General features: G+C 39.3%; 1 protein-coding gene across 7 annotated transcripts in view; it reads left to right on the top strand.

Moving 5' to 3' along the window:
- Nucleotides 1-14750, top strand: part of PLCH1 (phospholipase C eta 1) — a 367659-nt gene extending 352909 nt beyond the window's left edge. For 4 of the 7 annotated variants that reach the window (XM_073674758.1, XM_073674759.1, XM_073674757.1 and 1 more), the window contains 7 exons: nt 326-450; nt 1565-1649; nt 4942-5088; nt 6179-6258; nt 6727-6786; nt 7102-7453; nt 12444-14750. In XM_073674758.1, the coding sequence (XP_073530859.1) occupies nt 326-450; nt 1565-1649; nt 4942-5088; nt 6179-6258; nt 6727-6786; nt 7102-7453; nt 12444-14410 (2816 nt within the window). In that variant the 3' untranslated portion in view covers nt 14411-14750. Of the gene's footprint in view, nt 1-325; nt 451-1564; nt 1650-4941; nt 5089-6178; nt 6259-6726; nt 6787-7101; nt 7454-12127; nt 12156-12443 lie in introns of all 7 variants that reach the window. The other 3 variants (XM_073674762.1, XM_073674760.1, XM_073674763.1) reach the window with 2 other exon arrangements.
- The last annotated feature ends 3377 nt before the right edge of the window (nt 14751-18127 follow it).

Below are 18127 nucleotides of genomic sequence, written 5' to 3'. Positions count from 1 at the left end.
CAGAAGGTGACCAGTCATGTAGTATCTGCTGTTATCAGGATGTAATGACGTTATTTCACATAACCCATAGAAGAACTAGGCAGAGAAAGAGCAGATATAACACATGCACTCCATAATCTAGGCTGCTTACAATAATGGTACTGTTAAATGGTTTTCGTGATTACGTAAGGATATCCTCATACCGTTTGAGAATTCTCGGAGGAATCATGGATATATAATTGCCAAATTATATTTACCCAAATATCACACTTTTGCTTAAAAATAAATCAGATTAGCAATTTTGCAAAACGTTTTGGTGAAATATCAGAGTTTTCTCTTTCTATAGGAGTGTTTAATCCATTCTCTGGTGACCCTCTACCAGCTAGCCCTAAAAAGCAGCTTATCCTAAAAGTTATCAGTGGTCAACAGCTACCAAAACCTCCAGACTCCATGCTTGGTGACAGAGGAGAGGTAAGCAATATATACCCAGGTATTTCTGATTACCGTCTTTTTTTGTAGATTGACCGTTAAGTATTTATATGAGAATAATCTTAAATATATTATTTATAATGTCAGCATTCGATAAATCTAAAGATCTACATACATATAAAATGAATTTGTCACCAGGCTAATCTTCTTTGTAATAACACTTAATGACCTGTGATGTCCAGTGAGTCTGAGGCTTCATGCAGACCGCCATATGGTGCACCGTAATACAACATCCCATAGAGCATTTCATAGTCCAGTAGAAAAAAAAAATGCACATATGAAATTGTGAGCACATGAAAGTACAGTAGGGCCTGATAAAATTCTATGGGTGTTGTAAAAACTGTTTTGTGCATGGCTTATTGAGTTGTAATATGTGCCCAAATTGCTGACTAGCAAATACTCTTGTATGACTGAGGGACATGGTGCCACAATAGGAACTAGGCCATATGTGAAGAGTATTCGTTGCTTACTTTTTTATAAAACAATAGTTGAAAATAATTAAGAAACTTTATAATGTACTTTATCTTATTCGAGAAAAATCCCCACTCCTCTTCTCTTCCTCCTGCTTCTGGCACTGTTAATAAACTCTCAATTCACTGCTCAAATCTTCAGCAAAAACAGGATTTCACCTCACTTAGAGATGAGATTACATTTGCTGCCTAAGAAAAGAGGAGGAAGGAGACGGTGGAAGGAGATGGAGAGCTAAAACAGGTAGACTGAAACACAGAGATGCTGCAGCTGCTTTCTAGTTAGTATTTAATTTGATCCCAGAGCTGGATTTACAGCTACACAGCACAGTACTGCTGTAGAATGTCCTCCATGGTGCTGCAGCTTCTGAGATTGTTCTAAAAAGACAAGAGAGCGGGATCTCCTTTTCTCTGTGTACTATGTATAGAAGATGTCATAGAAGATTGCCTCTACCCACTAACTCGGGTAACTGACGAATAGGAAAATGGTTTACTTACTACACCAAGACTTAATGTGACAATATTTTTTAGCAAGGCTTTATGATGAGATGTTAATTAAGTTAATAATAAATTGTGGGAAGTGACACAAACTACTTTGAATCTATGTATCTTATGTTTTGATTACACAGATCATTGACCCATTTGTGGAAGTGGAAATTATTGGTCTATCAGTGGATTGCTGCAAAGAACAAACCCGTGTGGTTGATGATAATGGTCAGTAATAGATGTTTTTAGTAACAGACATAAATTCTTGTATTGAGTACTTTGGGTAAATAATAGTTTGTATTTTTTTTCTTTGCTGTATTATCATTACAGGGTTGTTATATTTTTTTGAGGAATATACATTATTTTAAATTTATCATGATTTAGTTTTACGGTATGGTTACTGGTATTTCAGTAATTTGAAAAATAATTACTTCCTTCACATAAATGCAGATTTTGCAGCCAATTCCCTGTGAATCCACTGCAAAACATGCATGTTTTACATAAGTAAATTGCTGTGGATTTGACGTAGATTTCATTCTTTGAAATGCAGAATGGTTTGGATTTGGAGTTTGCAGCAGAATCCAGAGTGGAAAAAAATCCACCACAGTAAAATAATCCTTTCCAAATCCACAAAATAATAGACATTGTACCCTCATATCCGCAGCACGAAAATAAACAAAATGAGTATGGGATTTTGTAACAACGTTCACATGTATTTTAATATGACCTTTCTGGTGGAGCTTTAATGAGGCGTACAGAGATAGCATTTGGAGCTCCTAAACTTGAGGAATGGGCACCTGAATACTCCTGCCATCTTGAACAGTGAGTCAACCAATGTTGGTGGAAAGGAGAGGTATCTCCGTTTGCTAAGCAGAGAAACTAAAATGTAATTTCGTTTATAATATATATGTTCCTCTGACATGAGATACAAGGGGATAGCATCTTGGCAGTGCGCAGAACATCAGTATATTTGTTGTACTTCTGACCTGGTCATCCTGAGACTCATGAGCCAATTCTTCTACCAAATCCTGACAGAAGCTGAATAATTCTGTTCTCAGATTTTGTTAATTTACCCCTTACAATAAAAAATTATTTATACGTGAAAATTAAATCTGTGCTGTCTCCCTGCCAGTTCCCTGTCCCTCTGCCCATTGTTAATATTGTCATGTATCATTAAAATCCAATTAGAAAACAGTTTGTTATAGTTTGCCTCTGAGAAATGAGTGAATCTTTTAAAATTCAAATTCACCAGTTTTGCCAAATGTTTACAAACAAATTTACGACAAATCGAAAGTATTGCATATCCCTCAATTGCTCTGAAAAGGCGTGTATGGCATTCTGACGTCTAATTATTAGGCAACTATTAGTGTGCAGAATTATTATGCATTTAAATTACAAATGTAATTTTTTTTCATCTCACTTGTTTATTTTATCTTGTAATGTGAGAATAACCAAAGAACTCAAAATGTACAAAAATACATTTCTGAAAGGTAAAAAAAAAATATATCCGTAACCAATATAGCTACCCCTCTTTTCAATAACGTCTATTAGCCTCCCATCCATGGAGTCGTATCAGTTTATTAATCTGTTGACTATCAACTTTTTGGGCAGCACCAACCACAGCCTCCCAGACACTGGTCAGAGAGGTGTACTGTTTTCCGTCACCTTAAATCTCCCATTTAAGAATGGCCCAAAAGTTTTCAGTAGAGTTTAGATCCGGTGAGGAAGGGGCCATGTCATTATTCTTTCATCTTTAAGGCCTTTACTGGCAGCCAAGCAGTGGAGACTGTGATGCATGCAATGGAGCATTGTCCTGTATAAAATCGTTGCTTTCTTGAAAGATGCAGACTTTTTCCTGTACCACTGCTTGAAGAAAGTGTCTTCTAAAAATTGGCAGTAGGTTTGGGAGTTGATTTGGGGTCCAACTTCAACCGAAAAAGGTCCATCTAGCTCATCTTTAATAATACCAGCCCTTAGCAGTACCCCACCGCCACCTTGCTGGTGTCTGAGTTAAAGTGGAGGTCTGTGCCCGTTACTGATCCAGCCATGGGCTCATCTGTCTGCAAAAATCTGCTCATTTTGCTGAAAAAAAATGAATGAAATTTCTGAAATCTCATGCACAAGCTGCTTATTTTTTTCCTTACGGATTTGAGCCATCAAGGTGTTTTTTTTTAAATCTGCACCATGTCAATTCATTCAGCATTTTTTGCTGCTATTTTTCGCAAAAACACACATTTTTTATTCAGCTTTGTTATTGCCAAGAGACACATTTTTGATGTAGAAATGTCTGCAGCAATTAGTTATCATGTGCGCTTACCCCTTAGGGTATCTGCACGCATTAATATTTTCAGCAAATTTTTATGCTGCAAAATCCAGAGTGTAGGCAGGAAAAACACTGTACAAAAATGCATGTTTTTGATTAGTTTTTTTCAATGCGTTTTGATGTGTTTTTACTTGCCTTTTTCTCCTTTCATTTGGATGAAAAACACTGTAGAAACGCTGAAAGAATTCACATGCTGCGGATTGGAAAAAACACTTTGATGCTTCAAATTTGTAAAGAAAAAATAAGCAACATGTGCATGAGATTTAAGAAATCTTTCATTTTACTGGTACTGTAAAATGCAACATTTTTTACCCTTGAGTGTGTGGGAAAAAAACTGCAGTAAAAATACAATGAGTGAATAAGCCCTTAATTCTAAGATTGGAAAACGCCTGTATTCACAAGCCCTTCAGCCAACCTGTTGTGTAGCTTTTCCTTTATTTCATCCTTATGTTTTCCAGAAATGACAGCTACTTATAGCCCCAGTAAATCTTCACTGCAAGAGCACGGATATAGGTCGCACTGCACAACTTGGCAGTTTTGCCATTTAGTAGACTGGAATATCTTTCAATTATAGTTGGATACCCTCCCATACTGCCCACATTACAGCTGTGCTGTGTAGCAATACAAGGCACTAGTAAAGATGGTTAGTATGAAGGAGATGAGTGTTACATCGGAGGGAGTACGACATCCCCCATTGCTGCACGGCTACAAAAAAGAATAGTTTGAATGGACCAGCAATAGCGCTATTTTAACTCCTGCAGAATTTGAATGGAGCAATGCCGTGCCCGTGCTGGTGCCGTGGCCGTGCTGGTGCCGTGGCCGTGCTGGTGCCGTGGCCGTGTTAACGATTATGAGTTCCAGTTGTCTTTACCTATTGAAAAAAATGTCTGAACATGATTTTCTGTAATATGATATCATACGACACGGCAAACGTGTAAGAGGAGACGTCATAGAATTGCCTATTGTTTACATTTTGTTTTTAGTGTTATGTCTTTTTCTAAAGATTATTTTGCAATGTTCTTTTTTTTATTATGATTTTATTAAAAGCCAAATTAGTAATATTGCAATTTTCACAATGGCCACTATTTTAGACCTATGGGGCCCAATTTATTAGGACTAACGTTGTACATGTTGTGTTTATCAACAAGATTATTGCTATCTATCTCCGTAAGTAATATTTGTCTTTTTATATTTCAGGTTTCAATCCAGTCTGGGAGGAGACCCTTACTTTTACTGTTCACATGCCCGAAATAGCCCTGGTCAGGTTTTTAGTATGGGACCATGATCCAATTGGACGGGATTTTGTTGGACAGAGGACAGTGGCCTTCAGCAGTTTAATGCCCGGTATGATCAACGATTATTCAGTATTGAAACGTTTTTTTTGTTTTTTTTTCAATATAAGTATTCTCTATTCTTCTGGATTATGGGTTAACTCATAACACACTGTGTAAGCCCTCATATACAGCATTCTAGAATGCTGTATATACCATATTTTGTGGATTATAAGATGCACCGGACCATAAGACACACCCTAAATTTTGGGTAGAAAAATGGGAAAAAATGTTTTAAAATAAAATAGTGGTGCGTCTTAAAGTCCGATTTCACGGTAGTTTACCGGGGGAAAGTGGGCCGCTGTGGTGGAGCAGGGTTTCCGAAGGCAGGGTTGCTGCTGCAGGAAACTGGCGTGGTGGCAGGAGTGGGGCGATGATGCGGGCCCTGGGCTGGGAGGACTGGTGTTCAGCAGTGCGAGGCTGCGGCGATCCTGGGGCTTTCAGAAAATAACGGCGGAGTCCCCGCACTTCCCATTGTTTTCACTGTGGTGGACTTCGGTAAAATGGCCGCCGAAGGTGGCGCTTGCACAGATTGAGATCTCGTGAGCCATGATCTCCAGAGCCGAGATCTCAATCTGTGCATGCGCCACCTGAGACGCCCAGTCCAATGGGTATCTCAGGTCTTGATGCGGCTTCCCTGCTTCATGTGGATGATGTGTCCTACGTCATCCACACAGTATTCTCCATCGCGCACCTGGGAAGGCAGTCTTCTCTCTGCCCCGGTGAGGGCTGAGCAAAGTATTGCAGTGCACATGTATATGAGGGTGTACAGATGCTAACCCTACTTCAGCTGGGAAAAACCTGGTGACGGGTATCCTTTAATGACAGCCTGATACTTCACAGCAATACTTGATGACCTTAAGATATGTCATTCATATGGTGGTCATGTAGAACCCCTTTAATTGGACTGAATTGTATATATTTCAACTGTAACCAAAGGTAAAAAATATCAGATCAAACCACTGAAATGGTATTGCTGGATAATGTGAAAATGCCGAACTTGACATTCATAGGAAGTCCCCTGCCAATCTTGTGGATTGTCATTGTGACAGTTGTTGAGTTGTCCATTGGGTGACATTATTTTCTTTGGACTCATCTGCCAGGATACCGACATGTTTATTTGGAAGGACTCACGGAAGCCTCCATATTTGTCCATGTCACAATAAATGAGATATATGGGAAGGTAAGCAGTTTTATTTCCAATATGCACTTCTAGGCTGTGCCGGGTCAGTGAAGTCTTGCATTCTGCATAAATCTCTTTCGTCTGGCAGACTTGATAGACTGCAATTATAAAATATTCCAGGACAGTCATGTAGAAACTTCACTGTAACAAGTCTGAGTGAGATCGCATTTCACTCCGGCTAATGAAAGGCTCTTAATATAGAGATGCCGGCCAGCTTTACTGCATGCTGCACAGATATTTTGTTAATTAACTGGTGGTTAGAGTTTTAATATTGGTGTTTTCCATGTTATTAGCCGTCCTTCAGTAATGAATGTAACTTCCTAGCTGAGATGTAATGTAAGTTTTTTTTTCAGAGAAATTTTAAATCCGTTCAGCTACGGATTTCCTTTCATTGATGCATAAATTATATGCCTGCTCACATACCGTTTATTACAGCTGCTCCAATTTGTATTTTTCTTTCCATTTCAGTGGAGTCCTTTAATCCTCAACCCCAGTTATACTATATTGCACTTTCTAGGAGCCACAAAGGTAGACCCACCATAAGTACTTGGTGCCAATTACCTGTCGCATGGCAAAGTAATGTATGGTTAAACATCATTCCCCAGTCCAGAAGAGTGTGCTTGTGACAACATTATGCATACTGTACTTATCGTATGCATAGAATTCATACGTTTTCATGCAAAGATGGTTTTACTTTTCATGGTGTATTACTGGTCATACATGCATGTGTTTGTCAGGCTTGTAATTAGCAGATAATTCCATCTGTGGTGGTCATCCTTATTCCTGTATTAGTTCAGTTTTAAGACATCTATAAGGCGTTTCTTTTTTTTTCTATATTTTTAGAACAGACAATTTATTGGCCTTAAAGGGCTTTTCAATAGAAGTACAAAGCGTGGTTCGGTGGAGAGTAATGGTCATATACGGAAGCGATCAATCGGAGAACGAATTTTGAGGCGCACCGCCAGTGCACCTGCCAAAGGCAGAAAGAAGACTAAGATGGTCTTTCAAGAGTCAACAGAGAGCAAAGACTTTCCATGTGAGGTGTCTGGTACTAAGGAGAAGGATGTTGTAATGAGGAGAACTTCCAGAAGTCTACAGGCCAGACCTGTTTCAATGCCAGTGGACAAGTTTCTTCTTGGGGCCTTTGAACCTTCAACATCAGAGTCTTCTAAAGATACCAAATTAAATGAAATAGGTAATAGTTTCTTAAACATACCAAATTATATGACATGGTTAGTGTTTCTTTGCTTTTATGTAGTATGAAGGGTGGATGATGGCATGAACTATGTGCAGGCAATATTTTCTTTTCTTTCTTCAGTTTTTGTAACTTTGGTTAAAGAAGAGTGGGGTTGCGAATGCATAACCTTAATCAAACTCTACAGGGAAGAGTCTGAACTTTAACCAAATTATTTTATTTATTGCATTTGTTTGCTTGAATATGCATGGGCAACAGGATTGTTGAAATGGATATGGTAACACTCTGTGACTTGGTCAGAATGGTCTTGTTTTAAATTATATATTTGCTATTGTGGATAACACAAACACCTGTATTTTCTATGATTTAATTACTGATCAAATGCATATATACAGTGGGGAAAATAAGTATTTGATACACTTCTGATTTTGCAAGTTTTCCCACCTACAAACAATGGAGAGGTCTGTAACTTTTAGCGTAGGTACACTTCAGCTGTGAGACCGAATCTTAAAAACAAGCAAACAAAAAAAAAACAGAAAATCACATTGTATGATTTTTATATAACTAATTTCCATTTTATTGCACGAAATAAGTATTTGATACAATAGCAAAACAGAAACCTCTGTTTGCAATTACAGAGGTCAGACGTTTCCTGTAGTTTTTGACCGTTTGCACCCACTACAGCAGGGATTTTGGCCCACTCTTCCATTCAGATACAGATCTTCTCCAGATCTTTCAGGTTTCGGGGCTGTCACTGGGCAACATTGAGTTTCAGCTACCTCCAAAGATTTTCTATTGGGTTCAGGCCTGGAGACTGGCTAGGCCATTCCAGGACCTTGAAATGCTTCTTATGGAGCCACTCCTTAGTTACCCTGGCTGTGTGTTGCGGGTCATTGTCATGCTGGAAAACCCAGCCACGACCCATCTTCAATGCTTTTACTGAGGGAAGGAGATTGTTGGCCACAATTTCATGATACATGACCCCATCCATCCTCCCTTCAATAGGGTGCAGTCATCCTGTCCCCTTTGCAGAAAAGCACCCCAAAGTATGAGGTTTCCTCGACCATGCTTCACGGTTGGGACGGTGTTCTTGGGGTTGTACTCATCCTTCTTTTTCCTCCAAACACAGCAAGTGAAGTTAAGACCAAAATAGAACTTTTTGGTATCATCTGACCACATGACCTTCTCCCATGCCTTCTCTGTATCATGCGGATGATCATTGGCAAACTTCAATCGGGCCTGGATATGTGCTGGCTTTAGCAGGAGGACCATGCTTGCCCTGCAGGATTTTAATCCATGACGGTGTAGTGTGTTACTAATGGTAATGTTTGAGACTGTGGTCCCAGCTCTCTTCAGGTCATTGACCAGGTCCTCACGTGCAGTTCTGGGCTGATTCCTGACCTTTCTCAGAATCATCTTTACCTCACGAGGCGAAATCTTGCATGGAACCCCCGAACAAGGAAGATTAACAGTCATTCTTCCATTTTCTAATAATTGCGCCAACAGTTGTTGCCTTCTCACCAAGTTGCTTGCCTATTGTCCTGTAGCCTATCCCAGCCTTGTGCAGGTCTACAATTTTGTCCCTGGTGTCCTTAGACAACTCTTTGGTCTTGGCCATGGTGGAGTGGTTGGCATGTGATTGATTGATTGTGTGGACAGGTGTCTTTTAGACAGGTAACGAGTTAAAACAGGTGATCAAGTACTTATTTCATGCAATAAAAAGCAATTTAATGATTTAAAAACCATATAATGTGATTTTCTGTTTTTTAGACTGTCTCTCACAGTTGAAGTGTACGTACAGTACAGACCAAAGGTTTAGACACACCTTCTCATTTAAAGATTTTTCTGTATTTTCATGACTTTGTACATTCACACTGAAGGCATCAAAACTATGAATTAACACATGTGGAATTATATACTTAACAAAAAAGTGTGAAACAACTGAAAATATGTCTTATATTCTTGGTTCTTCAAAGTAGCCACCTTTTGCTTTGATGACTGCTTTGCGCACTCTTGGCATTCTCTTGATGAGCTTCAAGAGGTAGTCACCAGAAATGGTTTTCACTTCACAGGTGTGCCCTGTCAGGTTTAACAAGTGGGATTTCTTGCCTTATAAATGGGGTTGGGACCATCAGTTGTGTTGTGCAGAAGTCAGGTGGATACACAGCTGATAGTCCTACTGAATAGACTGCTAGAATTTGTATTATGGCAAGAAAAAAGCAGCTAAGTAAAGAAAAACGAGTGGCCATCATTACTTTAAGAAATGAAGGACAGTCAGTCCGAGAAATTGGGCAAACTTTGAAAGTGTCCCCAAGTGCAGTTGCAAAAACCATCAAGCGCTACAAAGAAACTGGCTCACATGAGGACCGCCCCAGGAAAGGAAGACCAAGAGTCACCTCTGCTTCTGAGGATAAGTTTATCCGAGTCACCAGTCTCAGAAATCGCAGGTTAACAGCCACTCAGATTAGAGACCAGGTCAATGCCACACAGAGTTCTAGCACAAGTCACATCTCTACAACAACTGTTAAGAGGAGACTTTGTGCAGCTGGCCTTCATGGTAAAATAGCTGCTAGTAAACCACTGCTAAGGACAGGCAACAAGCAGAAGAGACTTGTTTGGGCTAAAGAACACAAGTAATGGACATTAGACCAGTGGAAATCTGTGCTTTGGTCTGATGAGTCCAAATTTGAGATCTTTGGTTCCAACCACCGTGTCTTTGTGCGACGCAGAAAAGGTGAACGGGTGGACTCTACATGCCTGGTTCCCACCGTGAAGCATGGAGGAGGAGGTGTGATGGTGTGGGGGTGCTTTGCTGGTGACACTGTTGGGGATTTATTCAAAATTGAAGGCATACTGAACCAGAATGGCTACCACAGCATCTTGCAGCAGCATGCTATTCCATCCAGTTTGCGTTTAGTTGGACCATCATTTATTTTTCAACAGGACAATGACCCCAAACACACCTCCAGGCTGGTGTGTTTGGGGTCATTGTCCTGTTGAAATATAAATGGCGAGTGATGGGGTGCTATGCCAGATGACCTGGCCTCCACAGTCACCAGACCTGAACCCAATCGAGATGGTTTGGGGTGAGCTGGACCGCAGAGTGAAGGCAAAAGGGCCAACAAGTGCTAAGCATCTCTGGGAACGCCTTCAAGATTGTTGGAAGACCATTTCCGGTGACTACCTCTTGAAGCTCATCAAGAGAATGCCAAGAGTGTGCAAAGCAGTCATCAAAGCAACAGGTGGCTACTTTTAAGAACCTAGAATATAAGACCTATTTTCAGTTGTTTCACACTTTTTTGTTAAGTATATAATTCCTCATGTGTTAATTCATAGTTTTGATGCCTTCAGTGTGAATGTACAATTTTCATAGTCATGATAATACAGAAAAATCTTTAAATGAGAAGGTGTGTCCAAACTTTTGGTCTGTACTGTACGTTAAAAATTACAGACCTCTCCTTTCTTTGTAGGTGGAAAAACGTGCAAAATCAGCAGTGTATCAAATACTTATTTTCCCCATTGTAGATAGGGAGGCAAGTGGGGCATGTGTCCCAGGTGCTAGAGTGAACACCAAAAAACTCACTCTGCTTTGAATAAAGTATATAGATACATGATTAGAGATCAGGGTAAGGAATAATTTATTTAATGCTGGTCATCAGACCTCTAGAGCCCAGGAATCCGGTTATGCAGAGCCCTGTCTTGAATGGAGCAGAGGTGCGCATGCCTGGATTCCATTCCATTTATTTTTAATGTGACTGCTGGAAATAATGCTGCGCTTTTTCTCCAGCAGTCCAAAAGACCGTGGATGGCGCAGAGGCCAAGCTTGTGGACCTCTGATCCATTCAAGACTAGAATCTTCAGAGCCTGGTTCCCAGGTTCCATAGCCTTGTTTTGGGATTACAGTGGTTGGACCCCCAGTGATCAGTAAGATATGTTCTACCCTAATGGAAGGAGATGACCCACTACTTTGGTATAACCATTTCAGCATACTGTTGTTACTTTTATATCAGGCGTATAAACAATTTGAATCAGATAGTTGTAAATCTAGTCGCTAATTTTCTAATCCATATAATAGTGACAGAATTAATTTGACAAAATGAAGAGTAAAGGAAATCTTTTGCCCAGTCTAAAGGCCGCATAATGCAGTGGCATATACCCTGATATGCTTGCTAGGTCACTTATGCTTTTTCTTGCAGTACTCTTCAGACAATCACTCTATATTCGCTGCGGCGGGAGTTGTGTGTGGAGTTCTCCTATTTATGAGTGGTGGGCTACTCACACCCTCCCTCACTGATTGAATCTAACAGGGAGAAGGCTGCCAAAGGGGGAAACCCGGCAATCGGTGAGAAAGGGACATCATCTCTTAAATAGTTTGGACTCCGCTGGGAACATCACGTAGAAGTCTTGAGCACTTTGCTCCCACTGCAGCTAATGGACAGTAATGTTTAGCAAAAAAACTGCAATAAGTTGTATGTGACCCAAAGATAGAATCAGAATATTTGCCACAACTTTATTTGGACCTTAAGGTGCATAAACCTAATAAGAAATACCCTTCAAACCTGGAGAATCCGTTCACCAATGCATTGCATTCTTGCCATAGCTGGTTGTTCTGATAGCATTCATACTGTGTTAAGCTTATATCACATTTTAACAGAATTGTTTTATGTTTTCTAGTACAAATCTAATTAGGAAACTACTAAAGGTAATAATGTATTTAGTGTGGTATTTCATTACCATCACTTCCAGAAATGGCTACATCTCAGCCTGGATGTAATCCATTCAATGGACAATGTCAAGTGGTCACAAATGATGCGATCATGTCTTTTCATTCCATACCAGAAGTTGTCTGCACAAAGCTTGGATCCATATTGACTGTATGTCGCACAGCATTTTACCATGTCACACGACCCATACATCTGTCTTCTACGATGAATGCCAACTCTATATATGAATGGTGTATTACTTTCTTTTCTTTCTCCTTCCCCCACAGGTAATGAGAAAAGTAAGAAAAACAGACCAGTTACAAAAGAACCAATGCTTGAATATACCCAGAATCCTGCATGTCTTCCCAAACATCCATGCCCGGCTGCTGCCACAGCCAATGGACATGTTGTACATAAGAAATGGCGAAGTTTACACTTAGACTATGGTAAAGGATGCGATGATGATATTAAAGAGTTTAATGACACTTTTACCAGTGAATCTGGGGACGAAAAGGAAGAAATAAAACAGAAAAGTCTTAACATTGAAGATTACAAACAAGAAACATCAATAAATTCATTTTGCCAGCCAATATCTGCAGCGTCTCAAGACAGATTCAATGTTAATGATTTGATGTCCATCACGGAGCTATCAACTACTGTGTGCACAGAGGCAAACAATTTACAGTCTACTGCAGTTATTTTGGAAAATGACATATCTGAAATGATAAATGAGGTTCCCTCTCTAAATGATAGTGACCTTGGCAGCTCGATATCGGCATTGATTAGACGGTTTGAATTCACCGATGATCAAACTAGCTTGACTTGTGTCTCAAGTTTAAATGGCTTAAATAGTCACGCAAAGATTTCTGGATATTCTGAAATATTCACGCCTGCTATTTCAACACCAAAAAAGCACTCTTCGGTGCCAAAGCATGTGGATCAACTAATACACTCAGCAAATAATACTACAATTTTCTCTAGCCCAGGAACAACAGAATATTCAGTGTACACAATTATACAAGAGGAAAACCTGAGTGGAAGCACACTGATGGATGCCAATACAGTCAACATCAATGACAGATTAGTTGATGACTCCAGCATTTCACCATACAAGCCACCACGTCCCGAAATAAAGCCAAAGCCTGCAAAGGTTATTTATCCTGAAATAAAACCAAAACCCATAAATTTCCGTCCAGCCAGCATGGACAATCTTTTGAGTTCATCAAGTACCAATTATATAAACTGCCTGACCAATAGACTACCTTCAGGGCCTTCTAACAAATCTTCTACTGGTGATCCAGTTGAATTTCAGAAAGCATCTCAGGGTCTGCAAGATGTTTCTCAAACCTTTCATGAGAAAAACATTAGACACAGGTCATCACATCTACCCTACCAGAACAATTTCAACAACTTTATCAGTTTAGATAAATTATATCAAAATGCTATGCTACATACCAATGTTGAACGAGGGGAGGTCTCTAATTCATTAGGAATCCCTCATATATACCAAAGGAGAGACCAGAAAAATTCCAATGCACTGAAAGACACTAAATATATTGCCCACAGAGGCAATTTGCACACTCCTCACATTCCAAAACAAGCAGGTTCAAATATGTGTCCAACTCAAGGAACCAACCAACCTAGTCCATGCAAGTCAAAAAGCCTTGGAGACCTGACTTCAGAAGACATATCTTGTAATTTTGACAGCAAATACAAACGGATAAATAGGGGCTTTCTTTTGTCTGGCAATTCGGAGGACACACCATATTTTGTAAAAGCTAAACATCAATCTACAGATGCATTAACTGAGCAGTTACGCAGACTGGTGTCTTACGATCAAGAAGATTGTAGTAAACCACACTACGAGGAGGATGAATTGGACAAATCAAGACCACTAGCACGGAAGTTGTCTTCTAGAAGTCAAAGTAGAGTGAGAAACATCGCTAACCGTGCCAAGGAAAAGCAGGAGGCCAGTAAACTAAAACAGAACAGTCCATTTCCAAGTGGTGTAGTCCTAAGAAACAAGCCACCCACAGCTTGTCCACCTGTAAACCGACATTCCACTGGTTCTTACATAGCAGGATACTCTAGTAACTTTATCAGAGAGGGCTTAGAAGGCAGGGGTATACCAGAGGGTGCATGTTCTTCCCAAACCTATAGACATAACGACCAGTTTTGCATAGATCGTTTCACATATCAGACTGAGTCATGCAATACTGAAGAACCAGAAGTCTATTTCCTACTAAGATTGTAAATTGTATATAGGTATTAATTCAATGTTGTTTACAAGATGTTTGATTTTATCAGAGCATTTTATTAGAAATTTATTTCCAATTGATATAGACATATGGTTATCATGATTAGTCTTCCTTTAGTTTTTTGCTCTTACCGCCAGAGTCTGTAAATATATTATTGGACATTTTTCATTTATAATTTTTTAATTTTTAAGTTTACGTTGGGTATCAACAGGGAAATACGTGCATGCAGTCACCACAATTCAATGTAACATGCATGTACATTATATTCATAGGAAGCAATCCTGTCAATCTGCACAAATCAGCAAATGCTATTGCAATAAAAACTGGATTTCCCTACTTTTGTTCATTTCTTATTTATTTTTTAACTTTTAATTTGTTTTCTTGGCCTAAGTGTAAAAATCTGAAGTTACACAATATAACTGTGATCGCCCACACTACTGCAATTCCCCTCTATTCTCCGTGTGAGTGGGTGGTCATGTGACCACATGTATACAATTTGCATACTAGCGGTCACGTGCTGACTAGTCTCATCCAGGACCTCTCAATTCTCTTCTATTAAAAGAAGCCAAAAGCACCAAGTTAGCACGTGATCGCCCACTCGCATGGAGAATACAGGGTAATCATGACCTGGTCTGCAACACACATGGTCTCGAGTCTGCAGTCACTCTTAGTGACTGCAGACTTTTTTTTAAATTTTTTCTTCTTAGACCAGAAAATACCTTTATTCGTGTAGAGTAAAAAAAAAATTCATAGTCAAAAATTGCTGTTTAACCATGTGATAGATTTTTGTGAGATAGAATAACAAATCATTGAATCCATATTATAGTCGATGAAATTCACAGTAGACTAGTATTAAAATGTTACTGTTCTGGGCTGAATATATATCATTTTAAGTGAATAACCATTATTCATTGCCAAGTCCATAAGAAGGCAGAGTTGTCACAAAGCAGATAAGAAGATGAAGTATTTGAAGCTGCTGGATGCTAGCTAATGTATTGGTTGCTATGTATTCTGTGTGGCCCCTGCTGATTTCTTTTTCGTGTTTTCTCCTCTCCTCATTATCCTTGGGGACTTTTTATTCAATAATGGTTCATTATTAAAATGAAATAATCAAGAACTGCGAGCTCTTATCATGATGCCGCTTTCATTTTGATTTTTACAAGGAGCAAATGAGAGCATCAAGAAAAAGCAGAGAGCAAATTTTATCAGACTAATGAAATTGTGCTACCTCCGGTATTAAAGTCATTGATCTGGAAAACCCATTCTTAGAGAAGCCTGACCTATGACAATTTGCATCTAGGACTGATACTTTCTAATACTCAAGTATACGTGCTGCAGGTACCCATCCAACAGCTGAGGTTACATTGTGACATAGTGGGGGACATCTATCATTGTGCATATTCTAGAGAGGTTATTGCTTTCTTTTAAAAAGGTCAAATACTTTCATGTTGCAACCTTATTTTCTAATATACATAAAAAGTTGCATATTGTGCCAAAATTAAACATTACTGTGTGACATTTTGACACTGATTTCCCACTCTTTTCTGTGGGATGTGTACTGCTTAAAAAGTTGTGCAGGCACAATTTGCACCAAAGTTACCTGACAGTAAATATTGAGCGGTGGAGTTGAAAGGAATCTGTCTACAGGATTTCACCCCTCAAACTATTTGTGTGCATGTGGCTCTTTCAAAGACAAGTCCTGTAATTCCTTGGCATGGCCAGTTCCTTCCTCTGTTACTGAGAAATCCGTGGTTGAATTGATATGCAAATAAGGCTGTAGATCTTATGCCTTTGTCAATCCAGCTCTATTCCCAGCGCCACTTCCTTCTGCTTGACAAACAGCTCCTTTGCCTGAAGTCATAAATCATATAGGCCGATAGTCAAGCAGGAGGAGACGGCGCTGGGCAGAGAATAGAACTGGAGTGACAGAGGCTTCAGAGCTACGCCCTAATTTGCACAAAGAATTTTCAACAATTGAAGGTGTTTTAAGCCACAAAACTGGCTTATAAAAGTTGCTGATTTCTTCACAATACTTAGTTGTGCAAAAATGTTGCAATGTTTGCCATTTTTATTCCAGCTGTACCACTTTCCCAATGAGTGATCCATCTTAAAGGGAGAAGGTGAGGCCTAGTGCGGCCTGATAAATTCACTATAATTATATAACATATTATAGAGAAAATGTAGTACAACCCATAGCTGGAGTACATTTTCTGTCTTTGACGCATAAGAAGCTCCAATGCTGCATGTGCGACTATGAATTTGGTGCACTTTTTATTGAGACTGGTATAAAAAAAAAGCCAATCTTGATGAGTTCCCCACTACATTGGCTTGCAAAAGTATTCACCCCTCTCCCCCCATGGCTTTTTACTTATTCTGTTACATTACAACCTGTGTTTAAATATTTTTGTAATCTGATTTGTGTGTGATGCATCAGCACTAAATAGTCTAAGTTGGTGAAGTGAAGTAAGAAAAATATAGGCATAAATTAAATTTATGAGATCAAATAACTAAAAATTGGCATGTGCATATGTATTCACCCCTTTTGCTATGAAGCCCCTAAAAATTTCTGGTGCAAGCAGTTACCTTCATAACTCACTTGCTTAAGGAAAGGAAGTCCACCTGTGTGCAATCTAAGTGTCACATGGTCTGTCAGTTGTGAGGTCACTGGTAAAATACTGGAGGGGAGTTATGTGTCACTGAGGATTTTAGTTTCAGTGATATGAACCTGGAAAATTGCTCCAGCACACTATGTGCTGAGGGGGTTAATCGGCCATCTTAAGGGCTGGGTTTTTGTGAATATCTGAAGAGTGGGTGGGAGGCTGTTCACCATATCTCCACCCCTAGGGTGTGGTCCAGAAGGTAAATAAGAAGCCTTTGGTTTCATTCAATGTTCGGTGTGTTCCAGAGCCGTGCTCGTGTTAAGAGAAATTAAGCTTGTTTTGTTCCTCTGAGCGGGCAGATCCCCGCAGCCACACAGACTATACTGTATGCTATTTTGTTTTTCCCAGTATGCCAGAAGGGCAGTATTTCTTTTACATAACGTCGCACTTGTTTAAGCAGTATGTTTTCAATAAACCAGTTGAAAACTTAAATGGAAAGTGTTCCTGTGACTACTCCTTTGAGCAGCTGAGTGAGTCTTTCTAGCACACAGAATATACACACCTTTTCTGAAAGGCGACAGAGGCTGCAACACCATTAATAACACTAGAACTACTGATGGAGTGATTTTGACTCCTTTCGTTTTTTATTTCTCTTCTGTGACTACATTTTTCAGAATTCCGGCTTGAAACTCGGTGACTTTTCCTCAAATATGATGTGAAAAAAGATTTTGTGAGAATAAATAATTTTGGTGAAAAATTTGCGCGTTTTTTTCAAAATTTACCAAGAACTACTGAAGGGAGTCATTTTGACTCCCTACTATATTTTGAGGTCCTTTTGTCACTAAATGTTGCTATAAAGTTTTGTGCATAATTTTTTCACTCTGTCTTATTTACCCTGATGTTCATATAGATGTAGTTCAATTTACATGTCAACTTTTCACATTTTCCTTGTGTTTTACCTGCTTGTATTACTGTGTAATGCTGAACAAACTCTATCTGATGAGGAGCTAGATGCATTCATTGCGATATTCTATGCTCGTGGAATACCTGGCACGAACCGTCACTCGATTAGCAGTATTTGGTGTAATGACTGGGGAATACCGTTTTGCAAAG

This window comes from Phyllobates terribilis, unplaced genomic scaffold (genome assembly GCF_046119375.1).
Source record: "Phyllobates terribilis strain yellow unplaced genomic scaffold, ASM4611937v1 Scaffold_3__8_contigs__length_932513732, whole genome shotgun sequence".
Classification (NCBI taxonomy): Eukaryota; Metazoa; Chordata; class Amphibia; order Anura; family Dendrobatidae; genus Phyllobates; species Phyllobates terribilis.
This window is presented reverse-complemented; position numbering and strand designations above follow the sequence as displayed.